The following is a 26063-nucleotide window of genomic DNA, read 5'->3' as shown; positions in this document are numbered from 1 at the left end:
AGTGGAAGAGCTGATTGACACCAATGCCCAATATGACCTTATTTCCTCCAAAGAAGAGGCAGAGCTCCTGCTCCATTTGACTTGCCAGAATTGGCTTGAACCAAAACAACTGTCTTCACAAAGCCATAGTGTTTTCCAGATGTAGATTTCAGAGGTACAGGGGCAGAACTTGTACTGTGCAGTCCATCTCAATTCAGTGGACCTGGCTGGGAGTGAAGGACTGGGCCCTGGCTTGTCCACTGGCCCTACAGATAGAGGATGGCTGAAGAAGTCCAGGCTATCAACAAGAGCTTCTCTACTTTGGGCCTAGTGTCCATACCAGAACAACAAGTTCACATACTTACTACAGAAATTTCTGAGGGGCAATGCCAAAATGCTGATGTTTGTGAATATCTCCCCACTGGAAGAAAAATTCTCATAGTCCCTCAGCTCACTATGAATTGCCTCCAAGGTAAATCAGGGTATTATTGGCACCGCACAAGTCAAGAAGAAATAGAAGTACCAGCCTCTGTGTCTGAGGTTTTGATGTATGTGCAAAAGGTGGTATCTATAATGAATCAAAGTGGGCAAACTGAGTTGATGTGACTAGATTAATATAACCATGAATCACAAAATATAGTTATGTAAACACATGTCGCCAAACTAAATAAATAAATATATTTTTTTCTGGGTTATGTAGAACAACTTATCCAACTCCCTTCAATATGTCTCCACAAGTCTGTCTCCCACTTATCCTATCTCTCTCTCCACTAAGCAAGCTACTCCTAATTACAATCTATCACTGAAAACAGGAAAAACTGGAAGATAAAGGATAGAGAAGTTGCATATTGTTTGTACTTATATGGTTATAATGCAAGGTCAAGAAGAGACAGGATGCATAACCCACACCTGGCACAACCCAAAAGAAACAGTCATATTCTTTGTGTAAACAACTTCCCAGCCTGAAAATACATCTATGCAGAATGCCTGAAAGGTTTACCGGGAGTTACTGGCTGGAAGCCTGCTTAACCAGTAGCAGAGCTAAATCAATAGGAACTAATTGACTTGGTCAAACACGTGATTGCTTTTCCACAAAAAAAAAAAAAAAAAAAAAAAAAAAAAAAAAAAAAAAAAAAAGAAAAGAAAAGAAAAAGAAAAAGAAAGAAAAGAAAGAAGAAAACTAACTGGTAGAGTTTATTAACAGATGCCTAATCCAGGGGCCTCCCTAAAGAGGCAGCATTTGAATAATGGCATCCAGTAGTGACCTAATCGAAAGCAAACAAGTCTAGATTTACAGACTACAGGAGCTGGAATAACCAAGCCCTGAGATGCCCTCATTAACATACCTGCTGAGCTGAGCCAAGGGCCCCAATTAGAAATCTAAAGACTCTAGGAAAACAGTTAATTGTGTTTTGTTTTTTGTTACAACTGGCCAGTAAGCCTAGGGAGAGGATCACATATAAAAAAGCCCTCCAAAGCACATACAGCTACAGGAAGCAGCCCCCTCTGCTCCTCTGGAACATTTGTCCATCTAAAAGGTTAACTTAAAGGTGCAGAATGGAGACCAGAGGGTCCATGGAGAGGCTGCTCCTTGCCTTGGTTGGTCTATGTGTCTGTTTTCTAAGGGCTGGGACAGCTTTCCCCAGGAGCTCCTCCCGGTGCACATTCATTCCAAGGAACATGGCTCTATGCTATGATATTGGCTATTCTGAAATGCGAATCCCCAACCTGCTGGAACATGAAACCATGGCTGAAGTGATTCAGCAGTCCTCCAGCTGGCTGCCACTGCTGGCCAGGGAATGTCATCCTGATGCCCGGATCTTTCTTTGCTCACTTTTTGCACCGATTTGCCTGGACAGGTAAGGCTTTAAATTCTCTATTTCTAGGGAAAAGTTCCCCACGGGGCAGCTAATGAACATGTGGCACTATCTCACTCATGTCCTTTGGTTCTCTCTTGAGATGGATGGAGCAGCTGGGGCTGCTGGCTTTCTGTGTTACTGATACTTATTGAGGCTATTATAGAAACACAGCATTTCAGATTATGAGCTTCCAGCATAGAAGTCATAACTGTGGAGAATGCTCCTGCCCCACTTTAGATGAAGTGGAAATCCCCCTAGGAAAAGGACTGAATCCTACCCCCAACCAAGAGAAAAAAAGCCTCCTCTTTCCCACTTCTGCTAGCTGGTAACATCCCACTTTGAAATGAGGAACCACTTAACTGACTCAACAGCCAGGTTCCCATTTTGCTATTCACGTTTTTCCATTCCTAAAGTAGATCTCTTTTTGCCCTGCTGTTCATTTTAAGGTCATCCACTGTTGTAAATGGTTCCTTACAAACTGTTTTTTCCACCAGAACTTGACAGGAGTCCAAGGTTTGATCTTCTCCCTTTTACTCTCCTGTTATAAGGAATTGCACTCATATTACTCACATGGCAGCCTCCCTTTCAGGGAATAAATGGATCTATACCCCAAAAGGCTTTTAAAATTACCCCTCTTTCCAGAAAGGACATAAAAATCCTTGGATGCCAACAAGAACTTCACACTAGTTATACAGATGGTGCCATGTGGAGATCCCCATTTTCCTCCTTTCTCATAGCTGTGATTTAGGGATAGATATAGACACACCAAAGAGCTCCTCACAGCCAAAGACATATCAGGTTAGCCCCCAGGTCTCCTGGCAGTAGAGGGAGGGGAAAAAGCAACTCCTCAGATAAGAGTGTTTTCCCCTATTAATGAACCACGATTTCATTCAGTTTGACAGCAAAACCAAGCTGTGCTACAAACTGGAGAATTTTTTGAAGTTTAGCTAAGATAATGTCCACACCCACATGGAGCTTAAAGTCCAGTGGGACAATTTAACATACACTAATACAAAATAAGTGAGATTAGGAAAAGAAATCTATGACCCAGAAAGGTACAAATCAAGTCCTGGGGAAGGCAGAAGGAAGGGGTGGGGGCAGGCATTCTTGATGAAGGTGACAGTAAAACAAGCCTTCCTGGCTTCACGGTGATAGTATTAGGCAGTGGAAATACTAAGGACTGAAATGAAGAGCAGAGCTCTTGCTACACTTTTCTAGACGATCTGGAGGGGTGGGAGAGACGCTCCTTGCTTCAGGCATTCCTGAGTGCCTCCGTCCAGAGAAGACCCTCTCTCAGGATTTTATATTCCCCGTGCTTCCAGGGGAATACCACATGTGCAGGTTGGAAGGCCATTTGAAACTTGGGGAAAGGTAGAGGCGGTGGGTGACTGAAACTTCGACACTTAGGAGACCAGTGTTTACTCTATTCCTGTGGTTTGGAGGGCCTCTCTGACTGACCAATACCAGGTGGCTGATGAACTGAGAGCTGGATGTGGAGTCAGGACCTGAGTTCAAATGTGACCTTAGACAATCAATGAATAGCTGTGTGATCTGGCAAGTCAGTTAGCCTCTGACTGCCTATGCTTCCTCAACTTTGTAAATGGGAGACAATAGCAGCACCAACCTTCCAGGAATGTTGTGAGGATTACATGAAATAATCTCTATAACGTGCTTAGCACACTGTCTGGCACATAGTAGGTGCTTAAGAAATATTTCCTTCCTTTCACCAATAATGTACAGGGTGTACTGTGCTGAGTTGAGCTATGAAAGATACTGGCAATCAAGACATTTCCCTTAGCCTCACTGAACTTGCCTAGTTGGGACGACAGAGAACATATACAGAAATAGTATGGGGTGATAGAGTGCTGGTTCTAACGTCCGAAATGTGACTTTCGATCCTGGCTCTACTGCTTACTAGCTGTGTGACTGACCACTGAGAATATCTCTCATTCTGTTTCCTCTTCTATAAATTGGAATGATTCTTGTTCACAGGAAATGCTGAGAACCTGAAAGCATGATAAATATGAGCTAGTGTTTCACTACTGCCAAGATCTAAAATTGCATTGATGATGAAGGAGGAAAGCCCTCCTGCTTTAGCTTATCGGTTCATGGGTTGCTGTAGCCAAAAAAAATTCCTCAGCCCATGGCCCACCTCCTGCTGAAGATAAGACCTTAGAAGTCTTCTGGCTGGGTATGCTGCCCCTCATTAAGAAGTATTCTTGATCTCCTTCCTTTAGGATCATCTACCCTTGCCGAAGTCTCTGTGAAAGTGTTCGGGACAGCTGCGCCCCCATCATGGCTTGTTATGGATACCCCTGGCCCCAGATCCTCCACTGCGATAACTTTCCCATGGATCACAGTCTATGCATCTCTGCAATCACTGATGAGATGAGTACAAGCAGGAGAAGTAAGTCAGCCTCTTCTAGTGTGCTGCTGCTGCTGCTTAGTCCTACTAGTGTTACTACTCCCACTCCTGCCCCTAGTCCTGCTCCTCCTACTCCCACTACTCTTACCGCTACTGACATTACTACAGCTACCACACACCCACACCCACACAGAGCCAGTCATGTTAACAAAGGCTAAATGTTCTTCCCGTGCTCCAGTGGGTGGGGGATTCAAGACTTGCTTTAATAACTTTTGTGATCACAAGATTTAGAGGTAGGAAGAACCCCAGAGCTTATGTGGTTCATCCTATCCCCTATGAAAAGGAAACTCAGGTTCAAACAAGTTCATGAGAAATATTTCAGTCAGGAACCTTATCCAACTCCCCTGGCTTTAGATCCAAAGTTCTTTTTTTTTTTAATATTTTATTTTATTTTATTTTTTTATTCATTTTTCTAAATTATCCCCTCCCTCCCTCCACTCCCTCCCCCCCGTTGACAGGTAATCCCATACATTTTACATGTGTTACAATATAACCTAGATACAATATATGTGTATAAATACCATTTTCTTGTTGCACATTAATTATTAGCTTCCGAAGTTCCGAAGCTTCCGACCTGGGTAGATAGACAGTAGTGCTAACAATTTACATTCACTTCCCAGTGTTCCTTCTCTGGGTGTAGTTATTTCTGTCCATCATTGATCAACTGGAAGTGAGTTGAGATCCAAAGTTCTTAAAACAAAACAAAACAAAACAAAAAAAACAACAACAAAAAAACTTGTAATACGTGTGTGTATGTGTGTGTGTGTGTGTGTGTATATATATAGAGAGAGTGTATCCCATAAGTGATACCCCCCTTTTTGTTGTTTTTGTGTGTGTGCATTAAAAGACTAGACACTCTTTTTTTTCTGTGGCAATCAAGACTGCCTTCTGCCACCTTTGTAACTAACAGTCCATTGGCCCTGTCTTGGGAAAGCTGGTCTAATTCTGTAACTGATCCACTTCAAAGAGATGGAAGCTATTTTCAGCATCAACTGTTCAAAGTGCTCCTCTTTTTTTTTTGTTTGTTTTTGGTTTGGCCCCCATGTCAATTGTGCTTCTGCTCCTTTCATTGTACCAATTCATGCAAATGATGCAGTATTTCTTTGAATATATCACTCCCATCATTTCTTATGACACATTAAAGTTTCATTATATTCCCATGCCACAATTTGTTTGATCGGCCCCCAATTTGTAGCCATCTAGTTTGTTTCTAATTCTTCCTACCACAAAAAGTCCTGAATCCTTAACATGCTTGGGGAAGCTGCCTAACAATTTCATTGTGGGGCCAAAGACAACGACCAGGGCAGTAATTGTCTGGGGGTCCTTCTAAAGCATTTGCCAGAATGGCTGAATCAACTCCCAGTTCCACCAGTAGTGTGCTACTGTTATACCTGTCACTTTTCTCTTTTGTCCTATTTGACACTCTGCTAGGTATGAAGAGGAATCCCAGACTTGTTTTAATTTTCATATCTCTTGTGATTTGGAGCATTTATTTTCTGGTTGGCTGTGGATAGCTTGCATTTCTTCATTGGCTAAGTCTGAGATAGCCCTCCTGGTATCACAAAAAGAAACAAACAGAAGGAGCTTCAATCTTTATCGAGCTCTGGAACATGGGAAGTGAGACCCATGGGTGTGAGCTTTGGGTAGCCCCTCCTTTCACAGCTGGGTAGGAGGTAAATGGCTAAGTTGCTGGGCACAGAGAGAACGATGGCTCTCAAGTTCACCACTTTGGCACACAGCTCCCTTACTGTTGAAAACAATAGCTTACAGTGACATTTTCCCCTTCCCCCACCAGTTCCTAGAGCCAGCTGCCGGGACTGTGAGTTGGAAGAGGCAAGCTCCCCAAAGGAGGTTCTGGATACCTTCTGTACCAATGATTTTGGTAAGTATTACTTAGGGCTGCAGTAGCATTCCCCAACACCCTCAGCTCCCATGATCCTCACTCTGTCCAGCAAATAAAGGTCAACATACGCCTTCTGTGCCCTGAGTGCTGTGCTAAATGCCAGTATAAGGATCAGGGCAATTCATTTGAAGGTGATGTTTAAATGCCAAATGAGAGATCACAAGACAGAACATCAGTCTTTGGGTTAAAGGCCAATGATACAAAAAAGTCATGTCCTGCAAAACAGGACAACGACCCTTACAACAGAAGTAAAGTTTTCTCATAGGATTTGGGATTTCCAAAGAGTTTGACAGCTTACCAAAGTGAGTCAGAGTGAAAGGTTTTTAGTTCACACTCAAACATCTCAGGAGGGAAAAGTTCAAGCTAATCTAAGCCAGTAAACATTTCTTAATTGCCTACTCTATACAAAATACTGTAAGAAACACTGGGCTGGCAAGCAACAGTAAATACCAGGCACAGTGTCCTGAGGATATCAATATAAGCCAAAAAAAAGTATCCTGGCCCTAAGAATTTTACATTCTAAATGAGGAAAGACAACATTTCAAAGATAGCTTAAAAGAACTGGGGGATTAGGGAGAGTAGAGAAGCAAAGCCTAGAGGGAAATTAGCCCATCCCTAAAACAAAAAGTACCTACAAGAGGAATTCACCAATAGAAGAAGGGGGGCCAACTGAGTATATGAAAAAAAAAAAAAAGGGAAAAAATGTGAGTCCAAGAAATTTATATTCTATTAAAAGGATACAAACCATAAACAGTTAAGAATTGGGGCAACTAGGTGGCACAGTGGGTGGAGCACCAGCCCTGAAGTTAGGAGAACCTGAGTTCAAATTCAGTCTCAGACACTTAACCCTCCCTAGCTGTGTGACCCTGGACAAGTCACTTAACCCCAATTGCCTCAAGAAAAAAAAAAAAACACAAACAGTTAAGAATATTCATGTTACCTTGAGGAGCTCTCTCCTAAGAGCTCCTACTACTAAGGGCATCAGGAAAGGCTTCTGGTAATTGAACTCTTGTGATGATGGTGAGAGAATCTATCCAAGAGCACACATTTCTAGTACCTCTGCAATGGCTCTACCCTGTCCTGCTTGTGCCCCCCAATACTGCGCCAAGGATCTATCATCCATTGCACCTGGATTGGGGGGGGCTCTAGCAGGTACCAATGCAACCCTTTGCTGTGTGAGCTGCTCCCTCCTCTTTCAGTCCTTCAGGTCCCTGAAGTCATCCATCTTTCACACCAGTTCTTATAAACAAGCTAACATTGATAAGATGCTGCCACCTTTTTCCTATCTCGTGTTTTAAATTAGAGGAGGCAGAAGAAAAGGATCTTGGGTCAGTGATTCTAGTCCTTTCCCAGTTTTCAGTCTGACTACTGAGATACTTCCATTTGAAAGATAAATGACTTGGAAAGAAGTCCTGGGAATTTGATAAGAATAGGAAGGAGGGCACACAGAAGTGGTTAATAGGGAACATGGAAGAGAAGCCCAAAGCTGTGAAGAGACTCCACAGTCACTTGTCTGGTGAGCCAGGAGATCAAGGCATACTGCGACTCTTGTTTTACCTCTCCTAGCCGTGAAGATCCAGATCTCCCGGAGGAACCAGACCTCATTGAGCATTTCTGACTATGACATGGATTCGCGGTTGGAGGTACTGAAGCGTGGGCCACTGCTGCCAGCAGAGGTCCACCCCAGACTACAGCAGTGGCTGGAGTGGGATGCTACCTGCATACACAACCTTATGCGGGGCACTCATGCGGGGGCCTACATAATCAGCGGGGAGGTCCAGGGCAGCCGCCTGGTGGTTAACAAGGCTTATGCCTGGAACAAGAGGAACCGGAACCTACAGCATGCAGTCAGAAAGTGGAAGCACCACCGGTGCCGACCCTAGGGCAGCCTCCCTAGAAGAAGAAAGGTGTGCAGTCAGATGCCTCCCTCATCCTGGGAAAATAGCGTCCCCTTTCCATCTAAGAACACTGACTAGAAAGCCAAAACTCTAGCAGGGAAGTTATCTTACTCAGACCCCTAGTAACTGGTTATCCAAGATAAAAAAGGACTTGTTGATCCAGCTCTTGTCCATAATGTATGCTGAGAGAGGCAAAATAATCCTCATCCTCTCCTACTGCACCCAGACTTCGCATTTCAAAGACACACAGGTGTGATGGAAGGCAGACTCTTCCCAGACAGAAACCCAGAGAGAGATACTAAGTGACTGGTTAAATAAGACAAAGCAGGCTGGTCCTCCAACTGACATAAGACAAACGGACATTTCAGATGAAGTGGAGGGAAATTCAGTAAAAGACAGATGGGTGTGATCCCTTTGACACTAAGGATAATGCTAAAGGGAATGCTGTGCATACATTTCCTTGACATCTGAGAGTATTATGAAGATATCTCCATGTCTGTCCCACTTAATGCTCTGTAATCTGCACATATTACTAACAGTTCAGAAAGGGCCCCAGAGATTCACTTGGTACATCTTTCTGAAGCCAAAATCAATATGCCAGGCTCAACAAATCAAGATAGATTCTTCTTGAACTTTGCTGAGCCTAAAGTTCTTATTGGAAACACTAAAAAAGACCTCTGGGATAGTCAGTGAGACTTCCATGTACACATCTAGGATAAGCTGCTTAAAACCTATACTAATATTAACACTTAAAATCTAAGTCTGTTATTGTTAGGTCTCCAGGATTTATTATGAACACGTTCTTTTCATAATATTTTTCAAACTGTCTTTGTTTAAAATATAGAGAAAGAGAGACGGACTGACAGAAAGATTTAGTGATCTGATAATAAACCAAATAATGCATTTTTAAATAAATATTTTGTACATTATCACAAATTTATTTTTAGGAAAATAAAAAATAAAAACATGACTCAACGAGAAAGGCATTCAACATACTCCAGTAGAAAATTTGGTTAAGGGCTCTTAATATTCAAAGGATACTGGAACAGGAAGAACATGTAAAGAAATGAGACAAACTCTTCATAAGAAACCCAGCCAGAGTATATGAGATAGTATATGTGTATCAAATTGAACTATTAAGCTGCTGCCTAGAGAAAGAGATATTATCTTTAAAACAAAAATTTAAGAAGGCCAATCATGATTAATTTTACCTTTATTTCTAAAACATCTAAAAGGAAAAAAAAAACTCTTCAACAGTAGGAAAATGTAAATAAATAATAACCCACTGAGTATTTGTTGAGTGCTTATCAGTGCCACAGAATCTATAAATGATAAGATGTAGTCCTTGCTCAAAAGAACTAATCATTTTAAGAAGGAAGAGAGAAGATTTGGCCAAGTGTACTGGGGTCCAGGCTCTGATAATTGTGTGAGATGGAAAAGGAAGATCTGGGAGCTAAAACAAAATATAGTGAGAGTTATCAGATTATATAATCTCTTTTCAGGGAAGTAGTAGCAGAATTGGGGCACAGTGAAAAAAGTTAGATTTGGAATCACATGTCCTGGGTTAAAGTACTAGTTTGAGCCTTTAGTAGCTCTGTGACCCGGGACAAATAATTTTACTGTTATGACTCAGTTTTCTTATTTGCAAAACAAGAATACTTTTATTTACACTATTGATATTACAAGGTTGCTGTGGAAAGCAAATAAGATAATGTATGCAAAGCACATCTGAACCTTGAAGTGCTATATAATTGCTCATTTTTATACCATTCCTTCCAAATGGGAAAGGTGAGGTCCTGAGAACATTCCAAGAGAGCTACCTGAATCTCCATCTTGGGATTGCCATAGCTCTTTAATTCACTGGACAATACTTACTGTCCATGTTACCTCAGCATCATTAGAAATAAGAGTCTAGAAGCTTAGAATTCTGGGAGATTTGAGAGTAACAGGGAGGGGAAAAATTGGCAAGTCCCACCACATCACTGCCATCAAAGGGACACTGACTATTTGGTTCTGGCTCAGCCTCTCCTCCTGTCTTTTTACTGCTGAAAAAGTATAATAAAAATGGATAATAAAGGATGGAACCAGGTGCCTCCTGATACTCGTTCAGGTTATTAGGATTTTCCACAAAAATCTCACTTAACTGCAGACAAGAAATCACCATTTAGACTTTTAAAGGCTGAAGAAGCCCCATTTCCTGACCCTGTGTTTATTCTCAATTCTATAGGTCCCAAAGGAATAGAAGCCACAGCTGGGTTTCTAGAACAACTACCTTATTAAAAGATGTTCCAAGAAGTCACACTTAAATATCAGATATTTTCAACATGGCTAACCCAGAGACCATGAATTGGGAGTTCTCATGGTGCTTGTTCATTCTCTTGCTTAGACCCTTTCAAAAGGAACTTCTGCTGGGGGCTCTTCTCCCTATCTACATCTTAGCCAAAATCTCATGGGATTCAAACTACAACAGGAAGACCAAAATAGTCTAAAAAATGTTTCAACAAAAACAATGATGTTATTTCTCAAAACAGAGATTCAGATGACACGAGTCCAAGTAGATCCTCCAAATCACAAACCTCTGATCCAGGGCCGTAAAGGATGTGCTTAGACCCATGGGCCCTTGCCAGATGCAGATCCTAGCCATTGTCTTGAAGTCCCTAGTTGCAAAATGCTAAGATTCTCTACCAGATCTGGCTTATAAGCCCTGGCTGTAGGAACAGTGGTTCTGAAGATATCAGGTACAAAGACAATGGACCTTTCCCCTCACCGTTAAACCCGCCAAGTGTCTGAGGTTTTGGAAAAGCACCAGGACAGCTAGGATTTGAGTTCCTAATGAGGTCAGGATAGGGAGAAGGAGGGGAAAGATATTCCTTTAGTTCTTTTTTAAAATTTTTAATTTTAGTTATTTCTGATAAAAATACAAATGTCATATAATATTTAGAGTTTTCACAAGTTCCTCATCAATTTTTCTTATTGGCATTCTATTCTATTCTATTCTATTCTATTCTATTCTATTCTATTCTATTCTATTCTATTCTATTCTATTCTACTTGAAATCTAATAATACTCAAGTGAGCCACATCTGTTAAAAATATATAATTTGAAAGCAGTATCCTTAAAGAAGTTTCTCAGGAGCACTGGAAATTAAATGAGACAACCAGCTTCAGTCTTTAATTGGAATTATCCATCAGTAACAGTCATTTAGAAGGATCCTAGGATGATAAACTAACATTCTGATTCTGGAGTTTATCACTTTACCAGTCTGTTTCTTGTCAGGCACAGACTGTCCAATAGCCACTATCAGTTCACTGGTGTAACATCATCCAAGAAGATAGAAGAAACAAAAGACCACAATAACACTAAAAGGGCAGGTTCAATTCTAGGTTTACCCATTAACTCTTTTTAGAAGTCCACAGAAATCACTTTTTTCCCCCCCATTTTATACTTAAGTATTGGGATGGGGAATAGTTTTAATGAAGTTTTTTATTTTAGCTCTTAAGAACTACAATGTTCCAAGAGTGGCTTTGTAGAAAAGTAGTAAGACTAAAGATGGAAACTCTTTTTGCAAGAATCTGAAAAAGAACTCACTCAAATGGCTTGAGTGGAGAAGTCCAACTAACACCCTCTGCTTCCAAACAATTGCTTTCATTTCCTTTGCACAAGGAATTTACTTTTGTGATTTTTTTTTTTTTGGTCTATATTTAAAGGAGGAAAGGGGAAATCGAGTTGTTTATTATAAACATGAATTTGGGGGCAGCCAGGTGGCACAGTGGATAGAGCACCAGCCTTGAATTCAGGAGGACCCAAGTTCAAATCTGGTCTCAGACACTTAATACTTCCTAGCTGTGTGACCCTGGGCAAGTCACTTAACCCCAGTCTCAGGGGAAAAAAACAAAACAAAGCAAAACACATGCATTTTCAGATTTTTGGATTAAATTTTTTTTTGGATTAAAATTTACTCTAGAGGTAATTTCACAAATATAAACCATGACAGTTCTATTTCTGTAGAAAATTTTGTGGGTGTGTCCTTACCAAAGAGAAGAGGCTTCAAGCTGAGGGTCTTCACATTGTGTATTTTGTTGGGGATCAGTTCCACCTTCTGTTTATAACCAACCTGGATAACAGCACATTGGGATCAAATGAATACTTTAGTCATAGTACTTTGTGCACATATTGGATTTTTAAGGTTTGCAAAACCCTTATGTTATACTTTTAACAAATCTTTGTTGAATTTAATTGAAAGTCACAAAATAGGGCTCACTCACAGCACATAAGGCAAATGGCCTTGGGAAATAGTTTAAGCTTCTACTGCAAATAATCTAATTTCTCTAGGACCAGATAATAAGATTGAGATTTCCTGGAAACTAAATCATCTCACTTATAAGGTAATTCCTCTTTTTAAGGACACATTCCTCCCTTGGGAAGAATCAGAGAATCAGAAAAAAGTGGAGAATTAGGACACAACCATCCCAAATAACAACTGTCCCCACTTCTTCAGTTTTATGTTAGACAGATAGATACTATTTATCTATGCTATCACTACAGATACTACATGGATACATGTATCCATGTAGTAAACGCTTAAGTATATATATGCATATATATGTAATTTGTGTGTGGTAAATATATGAATGGATACACACACATCCATTATCTTTCAGGTCTAATACAATTCTAACATTGCAGCTGTAGAAGGGGGGGAGGGGGAGAAGAGGAGGAGGAGGAGGAAGAGGAGGAGGCCGTCTGTAGATGTCATATGCTTCCCTCTCCCCAAACTCATCCCCACACTCAGAGGAGACCAAAGTGCCCATCACTGCATCCGGAGTTCAAGGACCCGAATTTAAATTCTGGCCGTGACCTTGAACAGGTCGCTCTGGCTCGTTTGGCTTTAGTTTCTCTAGGAGATGAGGGAGGGGCTGAGCTCGGGGGTCCTTTCTCTTAGTCCCCAGAGGGGTCCCTGGCGCTTACCTTGATGCCCTCCAGACGGAGGAGGGGTGCTCCAAAGAGGCCAGGGGCTGGGGGGGCGACCGGGGCTGGCGCAGCTGGGGCGGCTGCGGGGGCGGCGGCGGCCGCGGGGCTCGGGTCTGGAGACTCCGCTTGGCCGGTCCCCTGCCCGGGCCCGGACGAGTCGCCGTTGCTGTAATGCACGAAGAAGAGCAGCGCCAGCACGTTGCCCAGGTACAAGTGCACGAACACCATTAGCACCAGGAAGTAAGAGCGCGAGCAGATGCCGCGGGGCTTGCCCCCGGCCAGGCCCGGAGGGGCCAGCTGGGCCTTGGCCGTGACCTCCCCGTCCGCCCCCGGGCCCAGCAGCGCCCAGGGGGGCTCCGAGGCCTCCTCAGCCTCGGGCCGCGGAGCTGCCACTGCCGCCATCACACCTACTCCAGCCGCGACCAGATGAGGATGAGCCGCTAGGCAAGAGGCCGGCGAGGGCGCCCGGGGGCACCCGGGGGCACTAAGCCCCGGCCCCGGCTTCGGTCGCCCCTAGTAACCTACTTGAGTAGAGAAGCGGAAGTGGCGCTGAGCTGCGGGCACGCGCCGGCCTCCCTTGCCCTCTCCCCCCTCGTGATGGTTGCTAAGAGACGGGACAAGACTGAGGATGCTGCATTGGCCTTCCCCGCCCATGGTTGCTAGGAGATAGAGCAGCCCAGAGGTTGCTACAATGGACACCCGCCCCGCCCCCCCCTCATGCCCTTCGCCCCACCTTCGAAATAATTGCTAGGAGATACGTTGGGGCCCAGTGTGCGCAGGGAGAAGCGCGCTGGGAGCAGGCTGTGGGGCGGAGGCATACTTGTTTTCCTATTTGCATCCCCAATACTAAGTACATAGTACAGAATAGGGATTGGACCTATGATTTCATTGGTTTAGGGAACAAGTAATAGGGAAGAAGATAATATTTATAAAGTGTCTAGCACATAGTGAGTGCTTAATAAATGGCTATTGTCTCCCCAAGCCTTCCGGAACTTCCTGAGAAAATTCCCTCTCCTAATCCAGCTCAGCATTGTTCAGGATCTATATAGCATTAAAAAAGTTGCCCGGGGGTCAAACAACAAAATTTTCTGGCTTTGAGGAAGATTTATTATGTTTTTATCATAGTAAACCCTTAATACTTTCCCCATTTATTCCTAATCCTTCGCACACATCTGGAATAGACTGTTTGCTGATGTCCTACCCTTCCTTTCTTCTTCCAACACCCAATTCTGTTACTTTCTTCATTAAAAGTCTTCTCTCAATCCCCCAGGCATGTTGCCTGTCCCTTTTTGCACTTAATCCATGCTCCCTAGTCTCTTATACACAGAATAATATTGATGAATCAAGAGTGGGAAAAGTGACTAAACTGTATGTGTCCTTTGATGCAGCAGTTCTACTCTAGGATATATATATATATATATATATATATATATATCCTAAAAAGTTAAAGAGAAAAAAATACACCAAAATATATCAATATTCTTTGTGGCAGTGGTTATCCAATCTATACATATATTGTATTTAATTTATACTTGAACATATTTAACATGTATTGGTCAACCTGCCATCTGGGGCGGGGGGAGGAGGAGAAAAATTAGAACAAAAGGTTTGACAATTGTCAATGTTGTAAAATTATCCATGCATATATCTGGTAAATAAAAACTATTAAAAAAAAAGTAGCTTGTCCAGGTCACACAACTAGAGTCAGCAATTATAATTGAACTCAGATCTTTCTGCCATCAGGCTTAATGCTGGACCCATTGTGCCACCTACCTGTAAGATGCAAAGCTACCTGCTAAGAGAATACAAAATGAGCGTGGCAAAGCTAGAAGGAAGAAAAGGTTTATAACTGACGATGGAGTGTGATAAAGTCCATCAGAAAGAAAACTTGTGCAGCAGTCAATGCCCATTTGACACTGGCTAACATGAAATTGTAATGGACCCAGTTAGTCATATGACTAAGAATGAAGAAAGGTGACCTATGGGATCATTGATAGGGTATCAACATCCAAGCAAGAGGCAATGGAGTTATATATGGAGTACAGTAAATATTTAAACTATCAAGAGAGATGTGAGGACAAGGTAGAGATAGTGGATTAGGAGAACAGGAATAATGTGAGGGACTGAAAATTACAGTAAAAGTGAAGGATAAATTTCAGAGAATTGAAGCAGATGGGAAGATTTAGTGAAAGCTAATAATGACTGGAAAGTGGAATTTCAAAGTTAAGATCATGAATGTGGCACACAGCCATAGGAGTCACAGGAGTTGAAGAAGGAAGAAAGGAAATAAAAATGTATTAAAACATTCACTATGGACCAGTGCTAAGCACTTTACAAATATTTTCTCATTTGATCTTCACAACAATCCTGAGATAGGCGCGATTATCCCCATTTTACAATTTAAGAAACTGACTCCAAATGATTCATAAAGAAATGTGTATATTTATAATCACATAACTCCAATTGCCTCAGCAAAAATAACATTAAAAAAGTAAAAAATAATCATATATAACCAAAAAAATTTTTAAAACAATTGCTAGTGTCTAAGGCTGGATTTGAAATCGGGTTTTTCCAACTCTAGTCCCAGAGCTCTTATTCAATTTTCTTCAGAGGGCTTTCATATCTAACTCTTCTAAGATTCTATCCATCTTGGGGTAGCTAGATGGTGAGGTGCATTGCATATCAGCCATGGAGTCAAGAGAAGCTCAGTTCAGATTTGGCCTCAGAAGCACAATATTAGCTATATGACCCTGGAAAATTACTTAATACCAATTGTCAAAACAAAAACAAAGATTCTATTCATCATCTTGACATTTTGTATTTGTTTAGATTTATCTAGCTTTGAAAAGGAAAAGTTGAGGCCCCTCCTAAGTATACTTTTAGTATTTATTTCCTGGTGGAGGGAATGTATACAAGTGATCATTGAAGACCTTGTTGTTCAGTGGTTTCAATCATATCTGACTCTTCATAATTTCATTTGAGGTTTTCTTGGCAAAGATACTTGGTTTGCCATTTCCTTCTCCAGCTCATTTTACTGATGAAGAAATAAGACAAACAAGATTAAGTGACTTGCTCAGGGTCACATGGTTAGTATCAGAAGCTCATTTGAACTCAACTCTTCCTGACTTTAGGCCCAGTGCTCTGTGTGCTACCTAGCTGCCCCAATTTTATATTTAAGAATATGCCATTTTCTCCGGTTTTGTGTGTGAAGGACATGAGGAAATACACAACCAGCATTGATTTGAACAAGGATGGGGTACTTGAAGATCCAGGTTTCTGAGAATGTAAAATGGAAAGACTGTGAAAAAAATACTAAGATAAAAGTGCTTGTTAAAAATAGATGAGGGGTTCCAGAAGGGATAATGGAAGGGGAAAGGTCAAATTAGATGGAAGACTATTTAAAAAAAGACTATAGCAGGCAGTTACTTGGCAGGAACACAATGTTAAGATAGCAGGAGATGTGACTTTGCTAGTGAAAAGCACTTGAGATTTGAGAGCACTTTCTAAAACCCGAAATGAGGATTATGGGGAAACTAGAGAAATGTACTGGTGCCCATAGCTGAGATGATCAGAGGTTGGGATAGACACAAGGATAAATAAATGTGGGATGATTTGGTTCAGGACTTGAGCTGAACCCTAATTGGGATTATGTTAATAATAGTATTACAAGATGCCATGGACTAATGTATATCTAGTGGAGAGGGAAACATGGTGGCTGGGGCAAGGGCAGGGCAGCTCTGGCCAGGATGCTATTCTTGGGATCAGGAACATTTGGATTTAAATATTGTCTGGTGTTGTTTTGTGAGTGTGTGACTCTGAGCCTTGGGCAATACCTTAAAACTAGTTTTGATTTGCATCAGTGTAGTTTCGGTATCCAAGAAATCAGATCCTTCAGGCATTGCTTAGACTATACAGTTATCTTAATCTCAGGCCTAGATCTTAGATCTTCACAGCTTTTCTGGCAACTAGGAGTCTTCTGCATACACGAATTGTCAAATGCAGCTTTCAGTAGCACAATTAATTACCATATCAATTAACGTCTCCCATGGCATTTAGAAGTCAGGATACAGACTAGGCAAACACCAAGCTCCATCTGCTTTTAAATTATATCCTTAGAAAATGTTCTTTCAGAGGCTTGGAGAGACTTACATGAACTGATGCTGAGTGAAATGAGCAAGACAAGATCATTCTATATTTCAACAACAATACTATATGATGATCAATTCTGATGGACATAGCTCTCTTCAACAATGAGATGAACCAAATCAGTTCCAATAGAGCAGTAATGAACTGAACCAGCTACACCCAGCGAAAGAACTCTGGGAGATGATTATGAACCACTACATAGAATTCCCAATCCCTCTATTTTTGTCCACCTCATTTTTGATTTCCTTCACAGGCTAAATGTACACTATTTAAAGTCCAATTCTTTTTGTACAGCAAAACAACTGTTTGGACATGTGTAAGGGCCCTTTAAATGGGCGGACACAGTGCATCGGGAGATTGAGGCCCAGAAGTAATTTCTGTGGATATTAGGACTGCCCTTGGGCGGGATCCTGGCCATATTGCGATAGTTTCGTAATGGGTGACTCTCTCGCTGATTGGCTATGTGTGTGACCTCACAGGCCCTATGTAAGCCCACTGCAGGCAGCAACTGCCCTCTTTAACCTGGTGCTCTTCACTCTGGCTCCCTAGCCTGGGTGGCCAAGCCAAGATGGGTAGCCAAAAGAGGTAAGGGTTTTGGTAGTGAACACATGGGTCTTCTGACCAGGTGTTCACCAGGGAACCAACAAGTCAGGGCATCAGTTAGGGCATTATGTGAGTAGGTATAATAAAGGCTTTTAAGATTACATGTGGTTGTTCTTGAGTGCGCTACCGGTTACTAAGCTATAGATTCAAGAGATTGTGGCCAGAGACCTTAGAAGGCCTCAGAGGAGGCGAGCCGGGTAGAGCTCACACTGCAAAGGACAGTGGTCAAAGGTACTCTGGTGGGTCTAGGACAGACTAGTAATTGTAACTGCCAGGAGAGCACGTTACAAATGGCGCCCAACGTGGTGGACGCATCAGAAATTATCAGGTTTTGAAAATATTTAATATTCAGAATTAAGATTCTGAAAGATCCGGTAGAAACGCCACTTAAGAGGGAAGACAGAGAAGCAATATGGACCCAGGTAAATCTGGGATCAGACTCAAGGACACAGCTGAACATAATGCTTATATCAAGAGGTTAAAGAGCCAGATGGAAGATCTTTTAACAAAGATCACCACTGAAGAACAGCAGGAAGCTTGTAGTCAAGCTCCCAGAAGGCTATCCCCACACCCAGTAAATATAGCTCGGAGAGGGAGCAACCTAGAGCTAATGCGTATGTATGACAGTATAGAGTACGAAATGCCACAGCAAGAGTTGCTGGAATTGCAGGTTAAACTACAGATGGAGATAGAGAAAGAAGAAAAAGCTAGGTTAATACAGATAGAACAGGAAGAGTTCAAACCAGTGGCTGAAACTAAGGAAGGAAATAAACGAACCACATGGACTAAAGTTGTAGAAATTCTTCTTAGCATTTTGTTGGTTTACCTCCTGCATTGTTGTTTTAAGGAATTTATCCATTACTCTTCCATTGAGAAGAAGTTTAGTTCTTTTAATGTGCAAAGCTCAGGTTTGATTTGGAATCAGCCTTTGGGGGATTTTCCAATTCTTCCCTCTGCCTCACCTACTTGGGCCAAGGGAGAAGGGGGAGGAGGAAAAGGAAGGGCGATAATACCATCTGCACTGCCCATTAATCCATTCAAAACTCCTGTGTCTTCATTTCAAAGGACAGGAGTAGGCTTTATGCCCCAAGGCAAAAAGGAATTGTGGGGTATTGAGTATAATCAGAAAAGTTTTAAAAATACAGTTCAGTTAATTTCTAAGAAACCTTACAGGGATAAGACCTTGCAGTTAGAGAGAGTGGAGTTTTATACTTGTAAAACTGCTAGGATCGTCTTTGGAGAGTTGAAACTCCTCTTTTCTTACCTCGTGGATTTTCCACTTCCACAGGTGAGCTTGATTTCCCAACCCCCTACGGGTACTTATAAAACAGTGTTTATGTCTAGAATGGGTTGGAAAATTGTTGTTTTAATCACTAGAATAAATAGACAGTGTGTGATCTTTGACCCAGGAGGAAAAGTAATATCAGATTTATTGATTCACACTCCTGGAGTACAATTCGGTATCAGAAATTCAAACTTTGATTTTTAGGCAAAAGAATTCAGGGATATAGCCGAGTGTTCTAGTAAAGTCATTACTGCACAGACTATCCCCAAGATCTTCTCTTCTAAACAAGAGAAGGGAATTTTGGGATATGTGATTGCTTACAATTTTTAAATTTTGATTTTACATTTTAAAACATTTTTGATTTTACATCTTCAAAGTATTTTGATTTTACATTTTAAAGTTATTTTGGTTTTATATTTTTAATCTATTTCGGTTTTACACTTTTAAATTATTTTGGTTTTACATTTTTAAATTCTTTGCATTTTACCTTAGCAATGCACTTCGGGCATACACAGAAAGTGCAGCTAAGTGACAGACTGACTTTTGTCTGGCTTGTTAATCTTTTTGACAACAACTTTGTTTCCACTGTGATGTGGAAAGGCCTGGATGGCATTTGGAAAGGCCCAAGTTGGGCCCCGGGGACATTCCTTCCTAGGTGCAGATCCAGCAGCAGAGTTCATCCCCACCAGAGACATTTGTAACCTGGGGATCCAAGAGAAGGACCAGACAACAGTCCAGAGAGACCAGCCAGATGTCCGCAGCCCTTCAGACGCTGATGGCAGCGATGCCCCTCCTGACTGTGACACCAGAGACAGCAGACACAATTCCAGTGTTGCAGCTGAGATGGACTGTTTTGGGTGATACGCAATATAAAGACTGTAAATGGACAATGGGCCTGCTTGCTTCTCCCGTGGCCACTTGCCATATGGTGGCCTGGGAAGAGGCTTTGCCCTATGCTTTCTATTGAAGGACTATGCTTTTAAATTAGTGGGTGAAAAACCAACACACCCACCTGCCATTGTTATTGAGACAATGTTACTGGACATGACTTTGCTTATGTGCACCTGTGAAACTAGAATTGTTCTAGAATTGTGAAAAGTGCAATAGAGAATTGTGATAAGCTAGAATTGTTCTAGGATTGTGAAAAGTGTAATAGAGAATTGTGATAAGTTAGAATTGTTCTAGAATTGTGAAAATGCAATTGAGAATTGTGATAAGCTAGAATTGCTCTAGAATTGTGAAAAGTGTAATAGAGAATTGTGATAAGCTAGAATTGCTCTAGGATTGTGAAAATGCAATTGAGAATTGTGATAAGCTAGAATTGCTCTAGAATTGTGAAAAGTGTAATAGAGAATTGTGATAAGCTAGAATTGCTCTAGGATTGTGAAAATGCAATTGAGAATTGTGATAAGCTAGAATTGTTCTAGGAGTATGAAAAGTGCAACAGAAAATTGTAAGAAACTAGAATTGGTCTAGAACTGTGATAAATGTAACTAGAATTGTGACAACCTACCTACTGATATTTGTTAACTAGAATTGTGATGTTTTACCTTGTTGACTTCCCACCTCAGTGTTGACATCCTACCTCATAGGCATCCAATCTCTTTGGCCTATTATCTCGAGTATGACTTTGATGAATGGGTTGAACACTTGGGCCACTGTTGAGCCTGGTTCTCATTGTCATACTTCTGTTTACTGATCTGCTGCTTTGGACCTCCTTGGGCATAACACTGTCATCTCATGGATCAAGTGAACTATAGCTGGTGCTAAAAGTTTAGCTTGGTGAGATGTGCGGTTCCCGCAAAACAAGAGAAAGGGAATTGTAAGGGCCCTTTAAATGGGCGGACACAGTGCATCGGGAGATTGAGGCCCAGAAGTAATTTCTGTGGATATTAGGACTGCCCTTGGGCGGGATCCTGGCCATATTGCGATAGTTTCGTAATGGGTGACTCTCTCGCTGATTGGCTGTGTGTGTGACCTCACAGGCCCTATGTAAGCCCACTGCAGGCAGCAACTGCCCTCTTTAACCTGGTGCTCTTCACTCTGGCTCCCTAGCCTGGGTGGCCAAGCCAAGATGGGTAGCCAAAAGAGGTAAGGGTTTTGGTAGTGAACACATGGGTCTTCTGACCAGGTGTTCACCAGGGAACCAACAAGTCAGGGCATCAGTTAGAGCATTATGTGAGTAGGTATAATAAAGGCTTTTAAGATTACATGTGGTTGTTCTTGAGTGCGCTACCGGTTACTAAGCTATAGATTCAAGAGATTGTGGCCAGAGACCTTAGAAGGCCTCAGAGGAGGCGAGCCGGGTAGAGCTCACACTGCAAAGGACAGTGGTCAAAGGTACTCTGGTGGGTCTAGGACAGACTAGTAATTGTAACTGCCAGGAGAGCACGTTACAGACATGTATACATATACAATACATATACAAATACAATATATGTATTTAATTTATACTTTAACATATTTAACATGCATTGGTCAACCTGCCATCTGGGGTTGGGAAGGAGGGGAAAAATTAGAACAAAAGGTTTGGCAATTGTCAATGCTATAAAATTACCCATGCATATATCTGGTAAATAAAAACTATTAAAGAAATATTCTTTCAGGATACATCGTCATATCTCATATCCTTACTTATCCAACTTAAGAAAGCCCAGAAAACAAGCCATGAGTTGTTTACATAGCACATTAATAATTTTCCCCTAAACTGTGGGATGTTCATACCATGATGATCCACTGGATTTTAAAAACGAGAATCAAACACAATATAAGCTCGAGTTTCCAAAATAATTTGTACATTGAAATACAGGCTTTCATAAGAATCTTTACCTTCACGGCAAAAGTTAATCTTTTTTTTTACTTAGTTGGTGAAGCAGAATGTTGAATTCGGGAATCAGGAAACCTGGATGTCAAGGCTCAGTTGTGTAAACAGTATCAAGGCATTTAACCTAAGCTTCAACTTTATAAAATGGAGATAACAGAGAAGTAAATATCACATTTACACAATGTTCTTATTACAATTCTAGTTTACATTTATGTCTTAGATGTATTTCACTTGTTTCTAGTTATTTGCTTAGCAACTTGCACTATCTTCATTGCCCTATATCTAAGTGCTTTACTTAGCACATAGCAGGGGCTTCTTAAATGCTGAATGAATAAACTGACCTCTAATGTTTTATCAAACACAGATGTTGATCTTGGGATGTCAGTGGCAGGTTCTCTCATTTAAAAAAAATTTTTTTAAGAAAAGCTTTTTATTTTCAAAATACATGCAAAGATAAGTTTTCAATATTCACCCTTGCAAAACCTTGTGTACTAAATTTTGCTCTCTCTTTCCCCAACCCCTGGTCCCCTAGACAGCAAGCAATCCAATATAGGTTAAACGTACAATTCTTCTAAAAATCTTATACTTATCACATTATTGGCAAGTTCTGTCAAGCTAAAAGCCTGTAGGTATAAGTATTTCTACAGATCCTTCTTGTCCAAGAAGCCATGCAATTAAATTAGGACAGACTCATCAATTTGGCCTTGGGGTGATTAAATTTTTGATCACAGCAACCTATGAACAGCATTCACTATGGCTTAGAGGAGCTGTGATTATGACTGGGTAGAGAAAATATTCCATATTGGTGAAATCATTGCTCCTTACAAGTATTGCCGCATCTGTCTTTCAGGGTTATAAGAAAAGTTCTTTGTAATCCTTATGCTGTTCTCTGGAGGAAACAGATACTGAGGAAACCTTTGTTCAAAGTGACAAAATACAGTAGGTAATCAAGTGGGAGCTACTCTTGATTCACACTAAATCCTAAAAGGGGAGACAGGGAGAATGTTATGTATAGAGCTGGAGCAATGACATTTCTTGCCTGGACACCCAGTGAGCTATTAGGAATTCTAGAACATGAGCTGCTTATATACACCGAGTGAGTCAAGGAGTGAGTCAAGGGGAGAACTTCGGGGAAGCTAGAGGAGATTCAGAGCGAGTATTCAGTAGATTTGCAAGTCCAGCAGATTCACAAGTCTAAAGGAAAAGCCTGCTCATGGACTTCTGAGAGATTCACATCTAGGATTGAATTCTGGGAAACCTACAATCCCACACTCTTGGAGGCAGCGGTTGATTCCCATGTCTACCTTCGTGCTGGCTGGAGGCTTTCTGACAGGAAAAGATTCAAGACTTTGAAGGACACAATATAGGATCTGGACTTTAACTACTGGCTGCATTTTGGGATTATTGAACTGGAACTAAAACTAAGGCTGCCTCCCCAGAAGCTCCCCAAGAGATCTGCCCCCAGAGAATGATTACAATTTAGAGAAAAATAGAGCATTACATACATACAAGGCTCCTTCAGACACCGCTTAGAAAAATGACTCCACACACAAGTTTTTTAAAATTAGAAATTTACAATTTATTTTGAATAAACCACTAGAATTCTGGGAAACGTTTAAGAGCAGAGTACATTATCCCAAATTCATCTTTCCTCTCTAAAGGAAAACCAAGGGATGGGGGCCATTTTGAGAAAATGTCCTGCTCTTCCTCCTTTTCTACCCCATGCAAAGCAGAGTCAGAGTCTGCCAGATTCTCCCAGCTTTCTAGACTGCTGGAAAACTTAAAAGATGACAACCAGCTACGGTCTAGAAAAATCCTCACTGAAAAGAAAATACATTCTGTCAAGCACTTGATTCAAAGTCATAAGGGCTCAAAGCTGTAATTATGGTACAGAAACCCTCTGTGGCTCCAGCATCAGTGCAAAAGCAATTTGTGTATATTTGTGTGTGCGCATGCACACCCATATGTATGTGCACGATTTCGTGCACCAAGAGCAGCAGTCATGCAGTTTAGAGAAACTCCTTGGTGCTGCCTAGGATGTCAAGGGTATGTGACAGCCAATGAATTACATGAGCAAAGCTACAACCAAAAGCTCTAAAAGCAAAGCTGGGACCCATTCGGCCCTTCTGGTGCTGCAAAAAAGACATCACAAAAAGAAGAAGGTTCCAAACACCGGAATCCTCAATGTGAGGAAAATGAGGCACCCACCCCCTTCCTGTTCTCAGAAGGAACGCTCTTCTTATTTACAATTAGCTTATGAATGTGATATTTCTAGAATGATTCCTCACTGCCCTTTCCTCTTCTATAACTGCTTGTCCTCTTCCCAGAAAGTAGGGCTTAGTTTTAAAGGAGAGGAATGGAGGAAGGGGTTTATAAGTCAAGCCCACTCAACAATAACCCCTTCACTGTCACAGCTGACTCTCAGGTGGAGTGAGTTTCACAGTTTACATAGCACCCAGGAAGTTAATGTATAACTGGGTGTTAGAAGTGATAGATGTAAGCTCCAAAGGAATATCCCAACTCCTTTATAATCTCCCTAAAACTTCAGAGGGCCAAGCAGAGAACAGAAGACTTCATTCTTAAACTCTTAGGTGCTGAGGATAGCTGAAGAGATCAAAGCTCTGCAAGCTCTCTCAGAGGAAAGCCCTGTACCAAGCCCTGAGAACAGCTGAACACATTATCCTTTGGAGATAAAAGATAGCAGAAGCTTCATAGGAATCTTATCATCTCAAATCACCCTTCTCAAAGGCTTCCAAATATAGGTTCAAAGGTATTGTAGGACCGTCAGCCTACAACTTCTGTGCAGTTTGAGACTGGGAATAACCCTAAAGTAGGTATCAAATGCCCTCCAGAGCGTCAGAGATCCCTGATATTTAAGGAAATCTTTCTGAAAGAAAAATAGTGAACAGAAGTAAAAAGTTCAGATCAAAGTCAATGGGAAGCTTTCTAGAGTGGCCAAATGATGGTGAGCTGTATCCACTCAAAGAGAATTTCAAAATAGTACCAGAATTAATGGAGGTTACACATGAGAATGAATTTGAGCCTCTTGTTGTGCACTAGGACAAGAAGGGACTTCTTGACTAACATCAATGCTAGGATGGGAAAGCTCTACCTGGAGAGAGGGAACAAGTGGGCAAAGACCACATTTAGTCAGTTCTCCATGACTCCAACATAGTATTTTCTCTATTTTTATCTGCACAACAGGAGGGCCACCAAAAATATACCCATACTTAAGATCAATACTGTTCACTTGATAAGCTCTCCATTTTCATATGAAGGGAGGCAGCAAGGTAGCATTTTCTTTCAAAGGCCTCCAACTTGGGGGACACACTCAGGAGTCTGAAATAGTCTGAGAGGGCTATCAATGGGTCATTTATATTTATGTTTTCAGTACTGCTCTCCTGAGAGTCATAATTTTTAGATTTTCCTCTTCTCTGGCACTAAAAGTACCTTGGATTCTCATCAAACTGGTCCTTGCTGACCCAGCCATATCTTTTCTCAGGACTCAATTTATTATCACTTTTTCAAAAGGGCAAAGAGGGAGCAATCCAGGCACTCAGAATTTGTATCAAGGCATCCTAGTGAGAAACCATCAGAATGGTTCTCCACTGGGAAAGTCCTCACATGCCCCAGGCACCAGTTCACAAACATGCCCAAATATCAGTATGACAAAGGATATAAGCACAGGAAAAAAAAAAAAAAATACCTTTACACTGAAAATGCTTAGTAATCCAGCTGAAAAGATGGATTAAAAGCTACTCCTATAAGAAGCATAATGAGGCATTAATGGGGCATATCAAGAAAAATCCAATTTTGATCAAATACCTCAGGATTCAGGGTAATTAAACTATACATCAACCTAGCCCATTTTTTTTTTTTTTTTTTTTTTTGGATTCAGAATTTGGTGAGATTCCCCTAGCACCTAGTGTAGAAAGAAGAGCTGCTGAATGAGGAGATGACATAGTCCAGCTTACAGTGTTCCCAGGCTCCTCCCCAGCAGAAGCTCCTGGAAGAGATTGGTTGTACTCTTCCTTGGGCAATCACAGCTGCTGCCAAGCATATTTGAGCAGATAAAGGGGAGGCAACCCCAAGAAGGCCAATGTGGCATTTCAACACAAAAGCAGGTGGGTGGGGAGCAAATGTTACTTTCTAAGCAGACCATCTAGAGGA

General features: G+C 41.4%; 2 protein-coding genes across 2 annotated transcripts in view; one reads left to right on the top strand and one right to left on the bottom strand.

Annotated features, from left to right (window-relative positions):
* Positions 1–13654, bottom strand: part of P4HTM (prolyl 4-hydroxylase, transmembrane) — a 34267-nt gene extending 20613 nt beyond the window's left edge. Inside the window, exons 1-2 of the mRNA XM_074283231.1 lie at positions 13033–13654; positions 12097–12178 (exon numbers count right to left, since the gene is read on the bottom strand). Of these exons, the coding sequence (XP_074139332.1) occupies positions 12097–12178; positions 13033–13437 (487 nt within the window). The 5' untranslated portion in view covers positions 13438–13654. The remainder of the gene's footprint in view (positions 1–12096; positions 12179–13032) is intronic.
* Positions 1489–8950, top strand: LOC141551514 (secreted frizzled-related protein 5-like). The gene is made up of 4 exons (XM_074283233.1): positions 1489–1838; positions 4076–4245; positions 6059–6145; positions 7733–8950. The coding sequence occupies exons 1-4, from the start codon at positions 1537–1539 to the stop codon at positions 8047–8049; spliced, it is 876 nt and encodes a 291-aa protein (XP_074139334.1). The 5' UTR covers positions 1489–1536; the 3' UTR covers positions 8050–8950.
* Positions 13655–26063: the final 12409 nt, after the last annotated feature.

The sequence above is a fragment of the Sminthopsis crassicaudata genome, chromosome 1 (genome assembly GCF_048593235.1).
Source record: "Sminthopsis crassicaudata isolate SCR6 chromosome 1, ASM4859323v1, whole genome shotgun sequence".
Lineage (NCBI taxonomy): Eukaryota > Metazoa > Chordata > Mammalia > Dasyuromorphia > Dasyuridae > Sminthopsis > Sminthopsis crassicaudata.
Note: the sequence above shows the minus strand (reverse complement) of the source record. Positions and strands in the feature narration are given on the sequence as shown.

Bases quoted from the DNA above. Each gene is read 5' to 3' on its own strand.
- LOC141551514 (XM_074283233.1), top strand. From the start codon at position 1,537: ATGGAGACCAGAGGGTCCATGGAGAGGCTGCTCCTTGCCTTGGTTGGT. The intron at 1,839-4,075 runs GTAAGGCTTTAA...TCCTTCCTTTAG, and splicing joins GCACCGATTTGCCTGGACAG to GATCATCTACCCTTGCCGAA. The intron at 6,146-7,732 runs GTAAGTATTACT...TACCTCTCCTAG, and splicing joins CTTCTGTACCAATGATTTTG to CCGTGAAGATCCAGATCTCC.